The 23,664-nt window shown below is 36.0% G+C and overlaps 4 protein-coding genes across 9 annotated transcripts; all 4 read left to right on the top strand.

The window, feature by feature from the left end:
- The first annotated feature begins 452 nt into the window (after positions 1-452).
- On the top strand, positions 453-2,976 carry LOC130733170 (F-box/kelch-repeat protein At3g06240-like). Of its 2 annotated transcripts, none has more exons than XM_057585279.1 (3): positions 453-581; positions 849-2,189; positions 2,707-2,976. In XM_057585279.1, exons 2-3 carry the CDS (start codon positions 856-858, stop codon positions 2,807-2,809), a joined length of 1,437 nt encoding a protein of 478 aa, XP_057441262.1. In that variant the 5' UTR covers positions 453-581; positions 849-855; the 3' UTR covers positions 2,810-2,976. The 2 variants fall into 2 exon arrangements, with proteins under 2 accessions (XP_057441262.1, XP_057441263.1); XM_057585280.1 differs by having other exon boundaries at positions 849-2,197.
- A 3,217-nt stretch (positions 2,977-6,193) lies between these two features.
- Positions 6,194-10,767, top strand: LOC130733169 (F-box/kelch-repeat protein At3g06240-like). Of its 5 annotated transcripts, XR_009017397.1 has the most exons (5): positions 6,194-6,585; positions 6,810-8,180; positions 8,713-8,842; positions 9,588-9,656; positions 10,226-10,767. XR_009017397.1 is itself a non-coding variant. In XM_057585278.1 (4 exons), the coding sequence occupies exons 2-3, from the start codon at positions 6,817-6,819 to the stop codon at positions 8,816-8,818; spliced, it is 1,470 nt and encodes a 489-aa protein (XP_057441261.1). In that variant the 5' UTR covers positions 6,194-6,585; positions 6,810-6,816; the 3' UTR covers positions 8,819-8,842; positions 10,226-10,767. The 5 variants fall into 5 exon arrangements, 4 of the variants coding, with proteins under 4 accessions (XP_057441261.1, XP_057441260.1, XP_057441259.1 ...); XM_057585278.1 differs by lacking the exon at positions 9,588-9,656; XM_057585277.1 differs by lacking the exons at positions 9,588-9,656; positions 10,226-10,767 and adding an exon at positions 9,089-9,581.
- A 2,684-nt stretch (positions 10,768-13,451) lies between these two features.
- Positions 13,452-16,087, top strand: LOC130733168 (F-box/kelch-repeat protein At3g06240-like). Its single transcript, XM_057585274.1, has 3 exons — positions 13,452-13,609; positions 13,843-15,258; positions 15,830-16,087. Exons 2-3 carry the CDS (start codon positions 13,850-13,852, stop codon positions 15,930-15,932), a joined length of 1,512 nt encoding a protein of 503 aa, XP_057441257.1. The 5' UTR covers positions 13,452-13,609; positions 13,843-13,849; the 3' UTR covers positions 15,933-16,087.
- A 3,977-nt stretch (positions 16,088-20,064) lies between these two features.
- On the top strand, positions 20,065-20,507 carry LOC130747487 (putative glycine-rich cell wall structural protein 1). The gene is made up of 2 exons (XM_057600476.1): positions 20,065-20,280; positions 20,379-20,507. Exons 1-2 carry the CDS (start codon positions 20,065-20,067, stop codon positions 20,505-20,507), a joined length of 345 nt encoding a protein of 114 aa, XP_057456459.1.
- Positions 20,508-23,664: the final 3,157 nt, after the last annotated feature.

The raw sequence follows: 23,664 nt of genomic DNA, 5'->3' as shown, positions 1-23,664 counted from the left end.
CCGTAGTTCAATAGCTTCATATATCTCCTCCTCAAAAGCCCAATCACCATGGTATTTTAAGACATTAAAACGATAACTGAATCTTGGAGTGGAGCACCCAAGAGAAAACGGTACAATCCCAACGTATAAATCAATTAAGAATAATAATGCCAATACTTTTTTTTTTTGATAACAATGCCAATACTTAAATGCATAACCAGAACTGAAAGTGAAATTTTAAAGCCTCAATTAAGCATTTGACATTTGGTAAAAAACAGATAACAAAAGTAAACATCAAACTGAAATTCGTTGAATGTCATTATTCCTTGAAGTTGATGGTGGTATATGAAGAGTTCTCTATAAAGTACTCCTTTAAGAATACATTTGCCTTTCCAAATAACCTTTGCAATAATCGAGAATATTTTTATTTAAAAATGTGCCTGATTAGAAGTTATTAAAAATTACAAAAGAACCTCTGAGTGAATTCGCAAGGTTCTTCCCATTCATTTGTATATATTGATGCTACCAACATTCACCTCCAACATCACACATTGCTTTCTTCTCTGACAAAGCTCTCACCTTGTGGCGTCAAACTCTTCAAGGTACTTTTCCAATTCTTAATCTCTCATTTCTTCAATTAGAAATGAAATTTTGTCATTCAAAGTTCATGATTTTAATTTCAGTGTTTGATTTATGAATGTTTCAACTAAAACCCTTTAAGTTCTCACAAAATTAAGAAAAATGAAAGGAAGAAAAAGAAACCCTTTTCCCTTTTTTGTGGTATTTGCATGCTCCTTAGTCCTCAGTCTCTATGTTGATATGAATAGCTTGTATTGTTCTTATTTATGCTTTTCCTGATTGCACATCAGTGTGGCCATGAAAAGAAGAAAGGGTTCACTTGGCTCTGCTAGGGCTACCAGAAGAAGCAAAAGGGTAGCAGTTGCAGAGAAAGTTGATGATGATGTGTCAGAAAGTCAACAACTTGGGGTTTCTTTTGATGATATTCCATCCCACATCACTGCCCACATTCTAGGAAGACTTCCTGTTAAGTCTGTTTTCATTTGTAAATCTGTTTGCAGAAGATGGAAAGCTGTGATCTCAGACCCACATTTTCCCAAATTGCACTTTCAGCATGCCTCAGCTGGTCTCATGATTCTGGCCACGGATAGGAAACCGACAAGAAACCTGTACCTGCTGGAGTGTGAGTCTGAAAAGATAAAAAATGATGATATTGGCCAATTCTGTTGCTGCGAGGACTCTTATATTAAACCCGAATGCAACCGTCACTTTAAACTTGAGCATAAACTCAAGGTTCCTCTAGATTTGGACAAAAGTGATGAGGCTAAGAAAAGGGGTGGACAAAGTGATGATAATAAGTTTGCTGTGGTAAATTCTTGTAATGGCTTTCTTTGCTTGTCTGATGTGAAAAGAAACTGCTTTGTTGTTTGCAATCCAGTTACAGGTGAGTTTATAAGACTTCCAGAGCCACCTAGAATTGATAGAACTGGTTATACCGTGCGCCCTGAATTAAAAGTGGGTTTTGGTTTCCAACCCAAAACTAATGAATATAAGGTGGTAAGAATAATATTCAAGGGACAGCGCGTGTGGCGGGCGACTCAGAAAATTATGGGAGTTGAAATTCACACACTAGGAACTTCAACATGGAGGAATGTTGAAGTTGATCCTATGCATGTTAGCCTGTATACATTTCCTACATATGTGAATGGGGCACTTTATTGGATTAGTGGTTATCACAAGAAATCATCAATATTTTGTTTTGACTTTGAAAGCGAGAGTTTCCAATCCTTCCCTTATCCTCCTCGTTCATTTGTTATTGATATCACCATGGGAGAATATGGGGGCTCTCTTTACATATGTAATTCATCTTCCACGGGTCACATTAATATGTGGATTATGAAGAAATATGGTTTCGAAGCTTCATGGACCAATATTTTCAGCATTGATATTACGAGCAAGCCTAAAGGTGGTTTATGTTGGCCAGTAAAACACATTAAGAATGGTGGTGCAGTATTGATGTGTCATTCCAGTGATTGCTTTATCTACTATGAACCTCTAAAGTATGGATTCAAAATTTTCAAGATTCGTGGGGCAGCACGATATGTTACGGCTATTCCTCATATTCCTAGTCTTATCTCACTAAAGGATGCTGTGAAAGGAGACAATATTGAGGTGATGAATGTCGACCCAAGGTAAGGATGTAGGTTCTATTACTTTGTTCACTAATTGAATCTAATGCTACTTTAAAAATTATAACTACTATGATATTAATTATTGTGCATCATAAGATAGATATTGACGAGACATGTGTGAGTTTCCCATGTTGCTGCTTGTGTTTTAATTTCCTTTTCAGTCCTTCTGTTTGGGACATTGGGAAGAGAAACTTGTTGCTGTGTCAATCTGTTACTTTTAGTATTAAACTATATGGGGAACTTTTTTATACATCTTATGATTTCAGTGTTTCAATATGATATATCTACAATATTCGTAATACTTGGATCTTCCAGTTTCTGAAAAAAAAATCCTTGTAGATAGAATGTTGTGTTGCTAACTTTTGAACTTCAATATACCTTCCTCACTGATGGAGGAGAATATGTACAGTTGCTGTTGGATATTCTTTTGTTGGAGACCATTTTTACTTGCTGGTACCTCCAGATTTAGCCACTTTCCAGTAGCACTATTCATTAATATTGGTATCGTTTTATATAGGTGTGAAGAGTTGCAATTGCAAGAAGAAAAAGAAGTACTTTTCTTTGCTAAAGTGAATGAATTGACAAATTTGTGCTATACATCCTCTGTTGATGAAGAATAGGTTGAAGAGTACACCTTCTAACAAGTAATTGCCTTGTAAGTTGTAACAGGGTTATGCTATATCATAAGTTTTGGTTTTGACTGGTTGTAATTTTTGGTTTAGACTACAAAAGATATTTCTTTAATCTATGGTTTAATGGGAAGGATTATTGCCCAGCCTTTTGATTCTCTTATATGCCATTTACATGCTTTTCTATGTTTGCGGTATCTCCATTGATTTCCTAATTTGTGTGGATTTCGATAAAATTTAAGCAGGAAATCACAAACTCTAGCATCTGCTTTCACATTAATTACTCACTAATGTGAACATCCATCTATGAATAAAAGGATTGAATTGAATTGGACCCTTTACTAGTCTTGTTCGTTAAGTTATATAATTTGTTTGAATTTAGACATATTTTCTTGTCAAATAAGGTACATATGAAAGAAGGATAATAAAGTTCGTGTAGAAAGAGTTTGATGAAAAGAAACATGTAAGTGAGAAGCTTGGATTAGTCACAATGTCAATGGCCATGGATACTGTGTGAAGTGGATTAATCACAAAGACCTTATTATGGCCCATTTTCATGTCAACTTTGTTATGTATGAGAGCAGGCTCAAGGACCTTTATCCCCTTCTATTTTGTTATGGATTATTGGCAAGCCATTAGCCATGGACAAAGAAGTAGGACTTGTGTTGCAGTCGTGGTAGGTAAAGAAACAGGACATTTGTCGAAGGCAACATCCTATATTTTCTAAGTAATAATTATGTTGTTGTTGCCTGCGTTCTAATTAATATCAGTTTTGCAAGTAGCTTATATGGTGACCATGGAAAATATGGATGATACTCATAAGAATTTCACCAAGTTGCTTTACTTGCTTCTTATTGCTCAATTGGTGACATAGATAGTAGAGTCATTTTTATGGCACAAATAGATATCATATCAATGGTGACATTAGAACTCATGATAAAGTTCGGTGCCCACTAGGGTGGGCAAGTTTCAAACTGGTCCACCGGTGCACCCATGGGTATATTGGTAATTTACAAAAGCTAAAAAAAATTCAAATCCCTAAAGTGAAACCCTACCCTCAGTCACGCGTCTCTCTCTCAATCTCCCTCACGTTTCTTCTTCTTCTGGCAGCAAAGGATTCCTCTTGCTCTTCCTTCATTGAGCGGTGGTGTTGAAGCTTTCACTGCTAGCAATGGAGGCACAATGATCTTGCCTCTTCCGCCACTGTTTCTTCTGTATCAGTTGCCCGTGATATTTCTGTTGGTAATAAACAAAGAAGCTAGAACAGAGGCCATGTTGCACTGAGTGCTGGTTTGCCGGCGGATTCGCTGACAGAGGAGGAGATTGAAGCCGCAGTTGAACAGGTGACAAATTTTTGGGTTTCGGTTTTGGGGTTTTCATCACCACCTACCCAGATCTGCCCAGATCTGCTCAAAAAGAGGAAGAAGGAGAAGAGTAGAGTAGAGGGTGATCGAGCAGAGTTCTTATGGTTTGGCATTCTTCCTAGCAAACCCAGAATATGACCCACGCACATGTTGGTGTTAATGTCAATTCCATAAACTCTGACATGCTTGAAGAATGGTGAAACTTTCACTCTTTTTGTTTTTCAATCTATTTTAATCTGGTTGAACTTCTGGGTTTTGATTTTTTAGATTGATTTCTAATTTTTCCTCTTGTTATTCTTGCCAAATTTAGATTGATTCCGACGAAACCCCACCAACAGTCACCGTCTTCCCCTCGCCTTCCTTCTCCCTCTTGAATCTCGCCATCTTTTCCCTGCATCATGGGTTTTGATGGTGATGGAGGGTTGTTCAAGTTCAGATCCAAGTTCCACATGCATCTTAGAATGAGAGGTGAGAAGATCCAGATCTGAGTTATAGGTTTTGATCCAAAATGATTTTTGTTGGTGGTGGTTAGGCTTCGGATCTAAAAGGAGAAATAAACAGAGGGCGGAGGAAGTGGTTTATGGGGGAGAAGATCTGTGGTGGTGCTGTAAGGGGAAGGGTTGGAGAACTAAGGGAAGAAGATGAAGTATTTTTCAGAAAAAAGAAACCTGAAAATAAGAAAGAATATTACATTTGTACCCTTCTATCATCCCTTCAATCCTAGCCATCTATCTAAAGAATATTCTTAGATTCTAAGATCCAACGACATATGATGGTGGTCCATCGGTGGACCAGTTTGAAACTTGCCCACCCTAGTGGGCACCATAAAGTTCAACACCTTGTCTTTGAATTTCCATCTTGTAACAAAAAAAAAGTTCAACACCTTAGCTTGATCACAATCCCACCTCAAAGACATGATTTTTCTATAAGGATAAAATGCAGAGGGTGTGACATTTAAGGAACGTGAATATCAGTTATTTTTCAAAATAATGTAAAAAATAAAACAATTCACCAAAAAAAATATAGTTTAAAAACAATTTACCGACATGGGGTTCCTTAATTCTCCACCAAAAGTTCTTGCTTTGATGTGGAATTAGCGACGGAACCTTAAAGAGGACAATGCGGGGGCGGGGAGTGGCCCCCCATCCCCGTCCCCGCATCTCTCTTTTGTCCCCGTCCCCATCCCCATTCCCCACGGCGGGGTAAATTTTCACCCCATCCCCAACCCCCACCTCCCCACGGGTCCCCATGGGGACCATTAACACATCATTAAAAATATAATAAAACTAAATTAAATATAAAAAATACACAAATTTCTTCCTGGACCACAAATGTATAGAAACCACGGATGAGAATAGAACATGTCAAATTCCATGAAAATGTATATTGAAGTTCAAATAACATTGATCAAAATTCATAACATTAAGTCTATAAATAAGAAAATTGACATATAAAATTCAACATTCAATCCAAAAAAATATGAAGTCTATCATCCAAAATATCTCAAAAGTCAACGCCGAAAAAAGGTATTATTTCAACATTCAATCCAAAATATTTTTTTTTGAATTCTATATAATTGGCTATGATACTTTATATTTTTTATTACCTACTTGACTTTGATTACTAAAGGTATTATTAATTTTTTACATATATATACGGGGCGGGGAGGGTGATCTCCATCCCCAAATTTGTTTCGGGGGGATTTTTGTCCCCATCTCCACCCCCACAGGGAAAAATTCCCTAGGATCGGGGCCCCAAACGGGGCAGTCCCCACGGGGATCCCCATATACGGGTGGAAAGCTTTCAAGATTTTTGTGACGGAATTAATTTCCGTCACAATAGCGCTGACAAGGATTTTGTGACGGATTCACTCTCACTTTTCTCCTATATACCAAACATACCCTTAGACAAAAATACCCACCTTCTTCCTTTAAAACACAATTGAAGTTTTGGGCTTTTTCGTATTTTCCCTTACATATATTGCACCGCCATAGTCCCACTCCCTCACCTATTGGGTTTCGCACCCCACTTTATTAAAAACGGGAATTTAAATTCCGATTTTAATACGAAAAAAACGGAAATTAAAAAACCGTTATGTATTTTAGCATATGTGGCACATTTTCAACCGTTCATTGCATATAAAAAACAAATCGGAATTTTAAATTCCGTTTTGAAAACGGAAATTAAATTTCCGTATTGAATACATGGGGTGCCAAACCCAATAGGTGGGGTGTCAAACCCAAATCCCGCATAGTCCCACTCCCTCACCTTCATTGAGAGCCGCTAGCTCTGCAATTTTGCATACGGTATCAAGAAATCCACCCTTCTCAATTCTCAAAACCAACACAACACATTCGTTTCTTCTCTGAAAAAGACTCCACCTTTGGCGTCAAACTCTTCAGGGTATGTACTTTTGCAATTCATAATCTCTCATAGTTAGGGTTCTAATTTTGCATGCAAAGTTTTTATACTGTAAATTTCAATGTTCAATTGAAGAATGCATCAAATTAACCCTTTAATATCTCACAAAATTGATAAAAAGAAACCATTTTTGTGGTGTTTGGTCACTATTTTGGTATGGATCACTTTTATCATTGTTTTTTATGCTTTTCCTGATTACACATCAGTTAGGCCATGAAAAGAAGAAGGGACTCAATTGGGTCTGCTAGGGTAGCAGTGGAAGTTGATGATGAGCCAGAAAGTCAGCAACTTGGGGCTTCTCTTGCTGATCTTCCAACCCATATCACTACTGATATTCTGCTAAGACTTCCTGTGAAGTCTATTCTCATTTGTAAATGTGTTTGTAGAAGTTTGAAAGCTATGATCTCAGACCCCCATTTTGCAAAACTTCACTTTCAGCATTCCCAATCTGGTTTCATGATTCGTGCCAAGGATAAGAAATTGTCGGGAATCATGTACCTTCTTGAGCGCGAGACTGAAAAGTTTGAAAATGATGATGATGATAGCCAATTCTGTTGCTGTGAGAACTCTATTATGAGACCTGAATGCAACTGTCACTTTATACTTGAGCATAAAGTCAAGCTTCCTTTTCGTGGTGCCAAACTAGTTTGGGGTAATAGAGATGAAAGCAAGAAAAGAGGCAGACCAACGGGCAGAGAAAATCATTATTTTAACTTTGAGGGAGAAGATGGTAAGTTTGCTGTGGTGAACTCTTGCAATGGCTTGATTTGCTTGTGTGATAGGGAAAGAGACTATTTTGTTGTTTGCAACCCAATTACAGGTGAGTTCATACGACTTCCACAAACTAGTAGAATTGGTAAAACTAATAAATTCAGTATCCAAGAGATATACGCTGGTTTTGGTTTCCAACCCAAAAATAATGAATATAAGGTGGTAAGAATATTGAGAGGGTTGCAGTTTTATCATGGTATTATGGCTGCTGAAGTGCACACCCTAGGGACATCAACATGGAGGAATGTTGAAGTTAATTCTATGTATTTTTACAACCTCCGATTTCCTACTTGTGTTAGTGGGGCACTTCATTGGATCGGTTCCTATCACGGGACTCTATCAATATTGTGTTTCGACTTTGAAAGCGAGAGGTTCCGGTCCTTCCCTACTCCTCCCTGTTTGTATCAAAGTTGTACTGAGAGCATAACCATGGGAGAATTGAGGGGCTCTCTTTACATATGTGATTCCTTTTCTAAGGGTACTCCCTTTGTAATGTGGATTATGAAGGAATATGGTTTCAAAGAATCGTGGACTAAGATTTTCAGCTTTGATACTATGAGCAGTTATCGCTGGCCTTTTGGTGGATTATATTGGCCAGTAAAACACTTTAAGAATGGTTCTGCTATATTGATGTATCATTCCTACAATTTCTTTATCTACTATGAACCTGGAAAGGATGGATTCAAAATTTTTAAAGTTCGTGGGACTCAATCAAGATTTGATGTTATTCCTCATATTCCTAGTTTTATCTCGCTGAAAGATGTTGTGAAAGGAGACAATATTGAGGTGCTGAATGTGCACTCAAGGTAAGTAAGGATGTAGGTTCTATTACTTTGTTTACTACTTGGCTAGCTATAAAACCACTACTACTATGATAATATGCATCATAATATAGGTATTCATGGGAACATGTGTGGGTTTCCTGTGTTGGTGCTTTTGTTTTAACTTCCTTTTTTGGCATTCTCTAGGAAACTTGTTGCTTCGTCAATCAATTGCTTACAACTAAACTATGTGTGGAAATTTTTATACATGCTATGATTATTTTTTTTCTATCTACAATGTTTGTAAATCTTTGCTTTTGCAGTTTCTGAAAAAAAAAATCCTTGTAGATACAAACTTGTTTTGCTAATTATGTCTTTTGAACTTTCTATACACCTTCCATATTGATGGCGTAATAGAATATGTACAGTTTTTGTAAATTCCAGCTCTTAGATGTAAGTATTTATTATTGTGGAAGAGTAAAAGCAGGTGTTGAAGTCCATTCTGACTTGCTGCTACCTCTAGATTTAGCCACTTTACTCTAGCAATATTCACTAATATTATTAATATTTTATATAGGTATGAGGAGTTCAAATTTATGGAAGAAAATGCAGATCTTTTCTTGGCTAAAGTGAACGACAAAGTGGGAATATTATACACCATATCAACTGATGATGAAGAATAGGGTGAAGAACACAACCTTGTACAAGTAATTTCCATGTAACTAGGTTATGTTATATCGCAAATTTTGGTTTGACTAGTTGTAATTTTTGGAAGATATATCATCTTGGACTTCAAATTGAAAGATATTTCGTTAATCTATGGTTTCCTGGGGAATGATTATTGCTCAGCCTTTCATTCTATTTCCTGATGTCTTTCACATGCTTTACTACATCTGTCATATCTGCATTGATTCCCTAATCGGTCCTGTCCTTGAAAAGGGTTTACACTACAGGAAAATTTGTGTTTTGAGGCGGACAATCTGCAGCGGTTGTACTGAAACCGCCGCATAATGGCACTTAGAGGCGGTACCAGAGGTGGTTTGGGCAGGCGCTGCAGAATACGTACAAATAGAGGCGGCTATTTATCCTTCTGTGGCGGTTCATACGTTACAAATAGAGGCGGCTATTTATCCTCCTGGCTCTGTTTTCCGTTACTCTTAGTTGTTTGTTTCTCTTGTTGTTTTGTTCATTTTCATTTTCATTGCTGTTTAAAAGCCTTCCCTCCGTGCTTTGGCTTTTTCATTATACTTTGTCTTGTTCATGTTTCTTTTCAACTTCTGTAAATTATTTATCTAAATCAATCTTAGGTCACGTAACGTGCTGGTTAGTCTATTAATTTCGTGTCATTTTGCTGTTTTATAACCTGTGATTTTGTGATTTCAGTTTCTTCATCTACATTCTTATCTCTCTCTCTCTCTTTCTCTGTCACCCTGTTGTGCTCTCCACTCTTAGCTCTCTCCACTCAGATTTCGTTCTCATCTTATGATTTCAGTTTCTTCTCCTCTCAAATTTGGATCGAAGGTAAGCATCTCGTTCTCATCTTTTGATTTTAGTTTCCAGTAATTGTCATTACGGTACTTAGCAGGGGAATGGCTTATGATTTCACATTGTAGCAGATTTCTTCCTTTTTGGGTTTTAAAGCTGATTTTCATTAAGCAAAGGTCTAAGATAAAAATACTATATTATGTTTAAATCACACTCATCTTCTCAGTCCCACTGATTTGTTATGTTTTGTTCCCCATGGAATGAAAATGCAGGTTCTACATCAATTAGCTCGTTGCCATTATGCGACAAACAGATTCTTTTATCCAACAATATCCTATAAGTTTTGATAGGAAATTTTTTAACTACCTGTATCTTCATAAGTTGCATCAATGAATTCAATTTAGTTATTTGCATTTTGGATTCTGTTGGTGGTAGTGGAGTTTGTTTACTTGGAGTTTCTTTGAAGGGATTATATGCTGTTTGTTTGGGTTTTTTTGTTTGCTGTGTTGCTAAAGGGAGCTCATCAGCTGTGTACGATTACTTTTTCTCATACTATAAATTGAGTTTCTTTCTATGTTTATTTTTTACTCTGATTCTTATTGCAGTAATAGTGGGTCAGGATGGTTTAAAGAAGAGGTCTTTCCATTTGCCTTTAACCCTTGATAAATTGAAATATGCTGACATCAAAAGCAAGGTAAGGTTGTAATTATTTAACACTTCTCCTGCATTTCATTTTCTGCGGCTTCTTATGACTAGATTTTGTCATTATCAACATGTAATTATTTTTGGCGTCTAAATGAAGGATGAATGAGTAGCCCAAGGTTGTAGTTTCATTTACTTAAGCTGGAAAATGTAATGGTGTCATTTGGCTTGAATGATTTCAAGAACTTCTACTTTTCAATTAGGATGCCTTTACATTGAATTTCTGGTGAGCTAGCTCAGATTTAGTGTTGAGATTTTCGGTGGATATCATTTTTACTTGTTCATTCAATGAGCAAGTTTTTTTATCCTGATTTTACAAAGATGGAGCTTGAGCACATTTTCATTTTATGTAGGTTGTCATCCTTGCAATACAATAGTTATTAGACAAGATTGCATTTTACGTTCATTGTTCAATATAAATCAATTTCTGCGTTACTGGATTTAATTGATGGTTATCTAATTAAGAACTGTTGTAAAATGGGTGAAAAAAATTCATTTTAGCATTTTGCGGCGCGCAGGACAGAGTTGTTTGCTGGAGCGGTCATTTTTGTAGTGTTATAAGCTGTATGTGATGTAATGAACCATCTCTTGACTGTAGAATTTGATAAAATTTAAGCAGAAAATTACAAACTCAAACTCTAGCATCTGTTTTTGCATTAATTATTGACAAATAGGAGCATCCATCATGAAGAAAAGGATTGAATTGAACCTTTTACCAGTCTTGTTCTTAACTTATATAAATTGTTTGAATTTCAGGCCACAGCCCACAAGCATTTTTACCTTCATTTAATTTTTATATAGTTAAAATGATCATGACATTAGATAGTGTAGAGCACTTAGGAAGCATATTGGGATACCTTGGTGCAAAAGAAAAAGATAAGAGAAAATTAATTACCCATATTTTGGTATTAATTTTTTCTTAAAACATAATCAGCTAATTGAAATAACTAACTTAATTAGAGAATAATATAAGCAAGACATATACTAGGATAAGTAAACACTAATTGCATAGAACTATAGAAGATCTAAAACCAAACTCACTTTGATTCTTTCTTTAACCCTCTTTCATTAGTTTTTGAAATTCACGTGCGTTTCACAATTTAAATCGACCCCCCATGAGTTTTTTTACCAATTAATGTAAGAGCGTTATAAAAAGATTGTCAAAGTAAGTGTTGTTAACACTTTTTTATATCGAAAAGATAAATTACATAATCTAAGGATTGAATCATGAACTTTCCCCTCCTCAACTTATATGTCCTCAGCTCTTATCACATGAGTTATCATAATATATGGTAAATTCAGTATTTTAAAATATATATTATTTTGATATATGAAATAGTATTTTTCGATGAACTAAAAGAGAAATTAGTATTTATTAACACTCTAATCACACTTTTTCCAAGAGAAGTGGATGAGGAAATGAGAGAAGTAATGTAATAAAAAATATGATAAAAAATGAGAGATAGAAGGAAAAGAAAAAGTAAAAATGAGATTATAGAGAAGACGTCTATTTGGTTTGAGAAAATATTTTTCGTTATATATTCTATTTTCATTTTCTGAAAATACTTTTCATTTTAAAATTTGGAAAACATATTTGTTTTGACTTTTTATTTTTATTTTCTCCATTTTCATCACCGCCAACATTGCTACTACCGTTGTCAGTGCCACCACCATCGCCTCTACAACCGCCGCCTCTACTTCCTTCATCACTGCCACCAAACCCGTGGGCCCGATCCCAACCCGAAATTTCGGTCGAAACCAGATTTCTTTGGGTTTGGGTTTCACCCGAATTTTAAAACATGTTTGGGTTCGGGTGTGAGATTGATTAAACGCGCACCCAAACCCAAACTCAAACCCGAAGTCTTATACATGTAATTACTAGCCCTTATATTATTAAAGTTACCAAGTTGGGTTTTCTTTAACGTAAAAAAAAACTTTGTTCTTAACTTCTCGTCCAGCCCAACCTTCATCTTCGACTTCGCGTGCTTTGTTTTCGGCTTCATCTTCAATTATCAATGCCGCCCAACTAAGCCTTCATCTTCATTTGTGGTTGTTGTTGTTTGTTGAAGACTTCGACTAGGAAGTTTAATTAGAAGAATATTGAAAAATGAAGTTTAATTAGACATTTAAAATTGAGATGTTTATAAATCCATGAATTATAACTCAATATTTTGTGTGGTTGGGTTATTTTGGGAATTTGTGTTACCTTGTCCATCTTTGGTTGTCCAGTCTGCTTTGGGTATTATTGCTGGTGGTGTTGGGTAATTGTTAAAATTTCTAATTGTTTCCTATTGTTATGTAAATGGGCTGGGCACCTCTTGTTCTCCCAATCAATTCATTTTGGTTTTTTCAAAAAAAAAATTTCATAAGTTATGTTGTTTATCAGCTTATGTTCATGAACTATATTTTTTTTCTTTGTATAAGAAAGATGATGATGTTTAATCGGCTTATGTTCATGTTGTTCTCTTATGTACATGTTGTTTCTGAGTCGGGTTCTTGAGTTTTTTGCGGGCTCGGTGCTCACATCGGATTTTGGATTTTTTTTCTAAATACCAATTAAACATATTTTCTATTTTCTTTGAAAAGGCTTAAATATATTTTTGGTCATTCGAAAATCAGGGCTCTTTGGTATAGGCCCCTCTAAAATATTTTCTTTGGAAAACACCCTTAAATGGAAAAGAATATTGATGTTTCAGCCCTTGTCGTCACCTTCCGTCCTTAGAGCGACCTAAACCAAGAACCATAATTTTAGAGGGACCTAATCCATGATAAGAATTGGATTTTAGGTCTCTCTAAAATCATGGTTCTTTGATTTAGGTCCCTCTAAAATTATGTTTTTTTGGTTTAGGACTCTCTAAAATCATGTCACGTCAGCTTTCGTTAGGTGATTCAGTAGATAATGGACGGAAGGTGAAGGCAGGGGCTGAAACCTCAATATTATTTTTCATTTAGGGGTGTTTTTCAAAAAAAAATTATTTAGAAGGCCTAAACCAAAGAACCCTGAATTTAGAGGGATAAAAAACATATTTAAGCCTCCCTTTGAAAATGAAAATGAAAATGAAAATGAAAATGAAAAATGGGAAACCAAACAAATGTGAATTTTACAGTTGGAATAGAGAAAAGTTTTCTCCTTTAAAACGTGTTTCATAGATGAAAGAATGCCCTTTTGTTCTTCTCATTTGTATGTATCGATGATCACGATACAACCATTCACCAACAAACCAACACATTCGCATTCGCATTTTCTCTGACAAAGCTTTCACCTTGCGGCGTTGATCTATTTGAAGGTACTTTGCAATTCTCAATCCCTCATTTCTTTAATCTAGTTTCAGTTTTCAGTGTTTATCTTTCACCATCTTATAATTTTTGAGTTGTCATTTTCTATACCAAGTTTATACTGTAATTTTCAATGTTTAGTTGAAGAATGCATCAAACCAACCCTTTAATTTCTCTCTATTTTGATGTTTCCAATTTGCATGTCATGTTCTTATTTGTGCTTTTCCTGATTGCCTCTCATCAGTTTGGCAATGGAAAGAAAAAGGGGTTCAACTGGCTCTGCTAGTGCTATTAGAAAAGGCAAAAGGGTAGCAGTAGCTGAGAAAGTTTATGATAGCTCTGCTAGGGCTACCAGAAGAAGCAAGAGAATAGCTGAGAAACTTAATAAGCATGAAAGTCAACAACTTAGGGTTTCTTTTGATGATCTTCCATCCCACATCACTGCCCACATTCTGCGAAGACTTCCCGTTAAGTCTGTTATCATTTGTAAATCTGTTTGCAGAAGATGGAAAGCTGTGATCTCAGACCCACATTTTGCCAAATTACACTTACAGCTTTCACCGGCTGGTTTAATGATTTTCACCAGGGATAGGAAACTGTCAAGAACCATGTACCTTCTCGAGTGTGATTCTGAAAAGTTTGGAAATGATGATGAGGGCCAATTCGGGTTCCGTGAGCGTAAACGCAACTGTCACTTTAAACTTGAGCATAAACTCAAGCTTCGTCGTCGTGGTGGCAAACTAGATTTGGACAAAAGAGATGAGACCAAACAAAGGGGCAGACAAATGGGTTATATTCCTTGCGAGCTTCCTCTTCATGGTGCCAAATTTAATAATTATGCTGTGGTGAATTCTTGTAATGGCTTGCTTTGCTTGTCTGATATGGAAAGAAACTATCTTGTTGTTTGCAATCCAGTTATAGGTGAGTTCATTAGACTTCCGGAACCTACCATAATTGATAAAGCTGATTATAAGTTGCGTAGGGTAGATGTGGGTTTTGGTTTCCAACCCAAAACTAATGAATACAAGGTGGTAAGAATATTCAAGGGACGCTGCCCGTTGCAGGACACAAAGGTTATTATGGGAGTTGAAATTCACACACTGGGAACATCAAAATGGAGGAATGTTGAGTTTGATCCTACGCATGTTTACTGGCTTCAATTTCCTACATGTTTGAGTGGGGCACTTTACTGGATCTGTTATCATCACCAGGAATTGTCAATATTGTGTTTCGAATTTGAAAGTGAGAATTTCCAATTGTTGCCTACTCCACCTCATTTATTTATAAATGATATGACCGTGGGAGAATATGGGGGCTCCCTTTACATATGTAATTCATCTCTTACAGGGGGTCACGTTAAAATGTGGATTATGAAGAAAAATGATTTCGAAGAATCATGGACTCTTGTTTTCAGCAGTGATATTATGAGCAGGCCTAATGGTAGTTTATATTGGCCAGTAAAACACTTTCAGAATGGTGCTGCTTTATTGATGTATCATTCTTGCAATTGCTTTATCTACTATGAACCTGAAAAGTATGGATTCAGATTTTTTAAGGTTCGTGGATCAAAATTTGAGGCTGTTCCTCATGTTCCTAGTCTTATCTCACTAAAGGGTGCTGTGAAAGGAGATAATATTGAGGTGATGAATGTCCACTCAAGGTAAGGATGTAGGTTCTATTACTTTGTTCACTAATTGAATCTAATGCTACCTTAAAAATTATAACTACTAGGATATTATGCATCATAAGATAGATATTCATGGGAACATGTGTGAGTTTCCCGTGTTGCTGCTTTTGTTTTAGCTTCCTTTTCTGGCATTCTGTTTGGGAGGTTGGGAAGACAAACTTGTAACTATGTCAATCAATTACTTTTACTATTATATTATTTCTAGAACTTTTTATACACCTTATATTTTAGTTTTTCTTTATCATCTACAATATTTGTAATTCTTGGATCTTGCAGTTTCTTAAAAAAATTCCTTGTAGATACAATCTTGCATTGCTAATTACATCTTTTGAACTTTCAATATACCTTCCTTACTGATGGAGGAGATTGAATATGTACAGTTGCTGTAATTTTGAGCTCTTAGATATTCTTTGTCGTAAAGCAATAGACATACTATGTGAAAGAGTGAAAGCAGATGTTGGAGACCATCTTGACTTGCTGCTACCTTCAGATTTAGCCACTTTCCTGTAGTACTATTCATTAATATTGGTATCATTTTATATAGGTGTGAAGAGGTGAAATTGCAAGAAGAAAAAGAAGTTCCTTTCTTGGCTATAGTGAAAGAATTGACAAATTTGTGCTATATATCTTCTGATGATGAAGAATAGGTTGAAGAGTACACTCCTAACAAGTAATTGGCTTATAAAAAGGTTATGCTATATCGTAAGTATTGGTTATGACTGGTTGTAATTTTTGGAATATTTGTACTATTTTAGACTACAAAAGATATTTGTTTAATCTATGGTTTCATGGTTCCTCAGCCTTTTGATTCTGTTATATGCTCTTTACATGCTTTACTATGTTTGTGATATCTACAATGATTTCCTTATCAGTGTGGAATTTGATAAAATTTAAGCAGAATATCACAAACTCTAGCATCTGTTTTCGCATTAACTACGGACAAATATGAGCATCCATCTAAGATTAAAAAGAATTGAACCGTTTACTAGTCTTGTTCTTAAGTTATATATTTTTTTTGCATTTAGACACATTTTCTCGATGAGTTTGGTTCATATGAGAGCAGCCATAAGGGCTATTGATAGGGACTCACATATTAATAGGTCCTCTTGGTTAGTAATTGTCGTAGTTAGAGGTTGGTTTCCTATAAATAAGATGAAGTTAGAGTCAGTTGGGGATCTTTTGTATTCAGATTGGTTCTGGGTTCTCTTGGTTAGTAATTGTCTTAGTTAGAGTGGTCTCTTTCTGGGTTTGAAGGGTGTTTGGTATCCTTCTCTCTTGTATCTTCCCTTAGTTCTCAATTTGGGAATTAGGGAAACCATGATGATGAGTCAATTGTCACCGCCACAATTGCAAGGGAAGAAGAGGTGGATTATGCTATATGTATTCAAGTCACGGCTATGCACAGTGACTTAGTAATGACAGTGACTGGAATGATGGATATGCACCAGCAATCTGACAATATTAGGTTGCTCCTTTGCCACCTTTGTCACACCAGAAGACCTTTGCTGATTTGATTCATTAAATCACTATATTCAGGTTGGAGGGGGGACTTTTGCTTTCACCAATTACTCGAGAGGCTGTGGCAAGCATTGAGTATCAAGGTGATTTTGGGCATTTTAGCTTGGAGGGGCTTGCATTTGAAGTTGGCAGTGGGAAAGAAACTGGATTGAGGAAAATTAGCTTGGGGGACCTTGCAGTTGAAGATTCTACTAGCTTGATACATCAAAGGTTAAGGGACCATGGCAGAATTTATACTAGTTGTTCAGAGGATTGGTTCAACACTTTATACTAGTTGTTCAGAGATATTAGTGCTGATTCTAATACTGTAATTCTTGAGGACTTATTGGCTGGTGATGGGAAAATGTCTACCAATTCATTCATGTCTGGATTTGCTTTTGAAGATGCTGTTCCAGTGCTATTCCACCCTGTTTGCATCAACTGGATCTTCTGCAAATTGTTTTAGACTCTTTGCTTTAGTTTGTGGGATCCAGCTGGAAGTTGTGCTTGTCACATTTGGATTGTTGGGATATCTGTTCCATGTTGTAGCTTTTATTTTGTCCTTCACCTTGAGGACAAGGTGAATTTTCAGGAAGGGAGTATTGATAGGTGCTCACTACTCACATATTAATAGGTACTCTTGGTTAGTAATTGTCTTAGTTAGTTCGAGGGTTAGTTAGTTAGAGGTTGGTTTCCTATAAATAAGAGGAAGTTAGAGTCAGTTGGGGATCTTTGTATTCAGATTGGTTTTGGGTTCTAGAGAGAGTGGTCTCTTTCTGAGTTTGAAGGGTGTTTGGTATCCCTTCTCTCTCGTATCTTCCCTTAGTTCTGAATTTGGGAATTAGGGATTTCTATCAATAAAATCAGGTTCTGTCAGCTTTCATTCCGTTTTTTGTGTTATGGGATGGATATTAAACTTTTGATCACATAAGCTCATATGTGCAGTCATGTTACTCTGTAAAGAAACATGACATTTGTCAAAATAACAATTTTTTCCATTGACAAATTCAAGTCAAGTAGGCAACATAATGCAAAAGATATACGGGGTAGCAGTCCCATTCTACATTAGAAAATCAGTACACTGAATTAGCGATGTTGCAGTTAGCCTCTAGGGATGACCATGGATAATATCGATGGTACTCATAACTCAATAAGCATTATACCAAGCTGTTTTACATGCTTCTTATTCCTTGTTTTCTTCTCATTCCTATTTATGATGTATAGATATAAGAGAAGTTTATAAACTAAATTTGTTCTTGGTATATTTGGCACAAATAGATATCAGATCACCATTGACTTTAAATTAAAACTCATAAGTCATAATCAAGCTCCTGAGCTTGATCACAATCCCTCAAAGCCCACATAAATGTGCCTAAACTTGTGGACTAAATTGTAATGAGCTCTTATTGCTATTTTTTTATATAAAATGTGGGCTCGTTTGGTACGCTGTATTAGGCATGATAATATAAGCTTATACAATACATTATTGACTTATCAATTGTTTGGTGATCACATTATATTGTATAAGCTTATACATCAATCTCCTCTTATACATCAAAATGATGGATTATTTAATCCACCCTATAGATGATGGATAAGGCATGATAAGAGTGCAATGTATAAACTACTTGAATATATTTAATCAACCGTCACCACAATCACTCTCCACCACCACCGCCTCCACCACTACCACCACCATCACCGTCACTGCCGCCACCATCGTTGTTGCCAACACCACCGTCACTGCCACCACAACCACCCTGCACCACCACTACCGCCACTACAGTCGCCGCCACCATAACCACCCTCTACCACCACCGCCTCCATCACTACCGCCAATGCCGCCACCACCACGCTCTACCTCCACCACCACCGCCTTCGCCACTACTGCCACCACCACTGTCGCCGCCACCACAACCACCTTCTACCACCACCGCCTCCACCACCACCACCACCACCATCGTCGCCGCCGCCACTACTACGCTTTAGTCATTATTATCGCTATTACTATCACCACCACCCTCTACCACCTTCGCCGCCACCGCTGCCGCCACCACCACCACTGTCACCATCGTTGATACCTTCATACCACTTTTGTCGCCGCCCTCACCCTCTGCCACCAACACCACCCTCCACCACCAGCCCCCACCACTGCCACCACTACTACCACCACCACTGCCGCCGCCACCATCCACCACCACTGCCATCATCACCTTCCAATACCACCACTACCACAACACCAGTGTCGCAATCAAATTATACAGTGTATGACCAAATACAATCAGGTCTTATACTATCAGGTCTTATACTATACAACATACCAAACTGATAAGATAGAAGGCCATAGTTGCATCTGGTATCTAAAACAAGGAGAAAGAAAATGGAGAAGAAAAAAATTGGGAAATGTAAAGCCTAATCTGTAATTAGTTTTTTTTTTTTTAATGTGTAACTCTGTTGATCATTTAAACAAAGCAAAACCAAGAAAGCAAAGCCCAAAGGAAATCTTTGACCAAGTTCACAATAAAAGACAAAACCAAGAAAGCAAAGCCCAAAGCCATATTCTAAATGAGATTTCCTGAAGTGCCTTTTAAGTATAAGAGCATCTCCAATGGTAGGAACTTATTTTGGGACTTTAATCATTTTTTGTGGGCCCATATTGCCACATAGGATTTAAGACACTCATAAGGTCTCTATGCACATTTCACTCTAGTGGTTGAGATCTTATTTTACTTTTGACCGGGCCCACAATACCCTATATATTTATATTATTTTGTTTTCCTCCTTATTTTTCACTTTGGTTATGGTATGGGAGGAGAGAGAAAAAAATATTATTTTATTTAAGATCCCACATTTGAGAGTAGCTGAGCTAAGGTACGGATTTTATCTTTTGCTAAGATCTCATGCCATGTAGGATAGCTCCAATGGTGGGATCTAATAAGATCCGGATCTTATTTTAAGATCTCAAAATAAGGACTCCATTGGAGATGCTCTAAGGACGTTGCATAGAGACATGATTTCATATAAGAAAAATGCAGAATATATGTGGGATTTTAAGCACAAGAAGATCCTTTATGAAGATGAAGGGATCAAACAACTGCCATTGCTAAGGCACTGTTCAGGGAGGTTTTGGGTTTATGTTTTGAAATTTTTTAAAACCAAACTAGTTTTCGGTTTTATAAATTCAATTTTTGTTTTTTGAAGTTTCCAATTTAAAAAAAAAAGTTGTCAACTTTGTAAATTCATAATAATAACAACAATTATCAACTTTATGAATTTACGATAATGAGTATTAGCGGCGAAATTATAATTGAGGGGTCAGGTAACAGTGGTGGTAGAGTTTCGATGTTACCTGGTGGCGGTGACAATGGTAGTTGGGTGGTGGATGGTGGCGATGGGGGTGGAGGTGGTGGCAGTGGTGGGGGTGGTGGCGCCAGTGGAGGTGGTAGTGCTGGTGGCGGTGCCAACGTCATGGCGGTGGTGGTAGCAGTGGAGGTGGAGGTGGTTGTGGTGGTGAGAAATGTGTGGTGGTGGAGGAGATATGTTACCCGGTGGTCGTGGCGTTGATATTGGTGGCGATTGTGGTGGTTGCAATGGAGTCCGCGATCGTGGTGTTGGAGGGTGGTGGTGGTGGCAGTGATAGTGGTGGTAGCAGTGGCGGAGGTAGAGGTGGTGGCGATAGTGGGGGTGGTGGTGGTGTGGGAAGTGATAGTGGCAGTGGAGGGTAGTACTGGTTGAGAATGCAAATGGAGATGGCAGTGGCGGCGACGTTTGGTGGCGGTGAAGGTGGTTGTGGTGGGGTTGGCGGTGATGGGTGGTGATGGTGATGGTGATGAAGTTACATGTTACTTAAATTAAAAACCATAATCACAAAACTATATATTTTGTGGTTTTAAAAAATAGGTTATAACGGTTTCAAAATTCAGTAATAACTCACTTCAATTCCATTTTTGCCGAACACATTTTATTTTTAAATTTGTATTTGAAAACGGACGACCACCCAAACGAACCCTAAGAAATATGTTCATTTTTCTTAATTTCCACGCAGGTTATGTTAATCTTTAATTCTTTAGAGGTAAATAGTTAAAACAATTATAGTAAATAAGCGAAATACAAATGCAAGGAATATTTTGTGTTTGTGTGCAATTACAATTTACAAATGTAGAGTGACAATGAAAATTTACTTTATCTGAATTAACTAACTATTAACGAGTGAGAGAAGTTTAGTTTTAGTTTTTCTTTTTTACAGGAGAAAGAGTAAAAGATAAGCACACCTAGCCTAAAGCATCAAGACATAAAGATGAAATAACATCCGAAGGAGGAATCCTCCATTCCCTCCCTAGAAGTTTACTTAGCCAAGAAATTCGCTGCATTGTTTCTATCTCGAGGCACCAACTCAATCCTGACATCCCATCCCCAAACAAACATTGCTTTAATTCTTGCAATAATATCCATGGCCTAATAATTAGAAACATCCAGTGAAGTGCCTTTACCACATCAGCATAATCCGATAGACATATGATACAAACTAATATGTGAGTACTAAATTTACAAACTATAAAATACTGATAAGAAGTCCTTTTCTTTTTATAAATCTACTTACCACCCTCAAGTGAACAAACACACTATATGAAAGCTCGCTAGTTATTCCTCTAAATGCGTAGATTAATTGATATGAGGTTGTTTTAACTTAAAGTATAGGTCTCGGGTTCGCGTTCTTTTAAATGCAACTGCGTTAAATACTTGATAGAAATAGTTTTCCTGCCTATAGTGAACCTACTCGACTCAAAACAGCGAAAGCAATTAAATACACTCAGAAAAAACGTCGTTGGTCATTATTGTTGGTCACGTCATGGACTCTTGTTGGTGATCGACGGCTGGGTCATCAGTAGCCCTTCCAAAATTGTTGGTGACAATATTGAGCCCATGTCATGCATGACTAGTTCTTAAGTTTTTGGTTGTTTTTTTTTAATTAATAATAATAATTTCTCTTTAAAAAATTATAATAAAAAGATAAAATGGACACATATGTACATCATAAAAATTATAAATTTTTAATCAAATTCTTATAAAAACATTCTTAATAAATTACATTCATTGTTGTTGAACATCTATAACTTAGTAACATGTATCTATAATTACAACCAATGACTTTTTTTGAAATTTCAAAATCAAAACCAAAGATTTTTCTGAAATTTCAAAATACTCTAAAGTAAGAAATTATAATTTCTTACAAAATTATGACAAAAAATATAATATTGGTATTGATCTCAAACTATTTGGTTTTGAATATCTGACTTATCACAGTCATTTCCAAACAATTTTCACTATCGTTTGACAAGTGTATTTGGCTAATCAAAAGATCGACAATAATGATTAAATAAATCAAATTTGATTTATTCTCAATTTACAAATGAAATAAAATGGTAATAATTGTAATGACCAAATATTTGGACCAAATTTATTAAGTTTCTATAATAATAAAGATTTGGATCAATAATTTTGCAATTGTATCAATTTATATCAATTTGTTATCATCATTTTAGGAAATCATCATTTTCAACTTTTTGAATTTGTCTTAACATATAAATGAGATTGAATGATGTTAGGAAATTTAATAATTGTATTAACCGATATTTGGGACCAAATTTATTAAGTTTCGATAATAGTAAAGATTGATATCAATGATTTCGTATTTGACATCAATTTGTTAGCATCATTTAACTTGGAACTCATCACTTTCAAAAAATTGAATTTGTTTTAATATATTAATATATAAATGAGATTGAATGATGTTAGGAAACTTAATAATGACAAAATTTTGAGACCAAATTTATTATGTTTCCATAATAATAAAGATTGAGATCAATGATATTGTAATTGACATCAATTTATTATCATCATTTTAGGAGCTCATCACTTTCAAACAAAATTGTGTTTTTCTTAATATATAAATGAGTTTGAATGATGTAGAAAAATTTAATAATTATAATGATCAAATTTTGCGATCAAATTTATAAAGTTTCGATAATAGTATATATTGAGATCAATAATTTGTAGACATTAATTTTTTTATATGTATTAATATATAAATTAAATTTAATGATGTTAAGAAACTTCACAATTGTAATGACTAAATTTGTTATATTAAATACATTGAAACTTAATAAGATAAAAGAAGAATATAAAAAAATATGAAATATTTAAACAAAAAAATAGATAAACCACTCTACAGTGGTAAACATCCCGGACACTTGCGCCTGTGACGATTTCAAACCATCACAAAACGCTTTTCTTTATTATTTTTTTCATTTTTTCCACTTTGTGCCTGTGTGAAATCGTCACAAATATAGGTTTCATGAATCACCAATCATATTCGAAAGATGTACATATATATAGTAAGTGGATCATAGCCCAAAAGTTTAACACTTTAACTACTATAAAACTAAACTGGATATCACATCTAGTAGACATCTAGGGGTGATAGGTAGCCTTCTGGGCTTCTACTATCCTGATGAACACACATTACTACTACTTGTCGGTGAATATTTATGTATGCTTGTTTTAGTCTTTTACATATCCATGTCCACTGTTGAGTGTGTTGAGTATCACAAGTTTTTAGAGGGAAAATGGTATAACGGAGAGAAAATACCTCCAAACTATCGGACAGGGCGCCAGTGACATGCTGCGGAGGCTAACAGAGGCCCACTACTAGAAGGAGCACCGGGGGATCTCCCCCGAGGAGTGTCACAAGTTTTAAGTTGTGGTGTGATGATTAGTTCATTTCGTCCTTTAATTATAAAGTTGAGAGTTAGATCATTTTTCATGAGAATGAAACACATTTTATAATCAGACATTTATAATATAATCACATCTAGAAGAGAA

This window comes from Lotus japonicus, chromosome 1 (assembly GCF_012489685.1).
Source record: "Lotus japonicus ecotype B-129 chromosome 1, LjGifu_v1.2".
In the NCBI taxonomy this organism is placed as follows: Eukaryota; Viridiplantae; Streptophyta; class Magnoliopsida; order Fabales; family Fabaceae; genus Lotus; species Lotus japonicus.
This window is presented reverse-complemented; position numbering and strand designations above follow the sequence as displayed.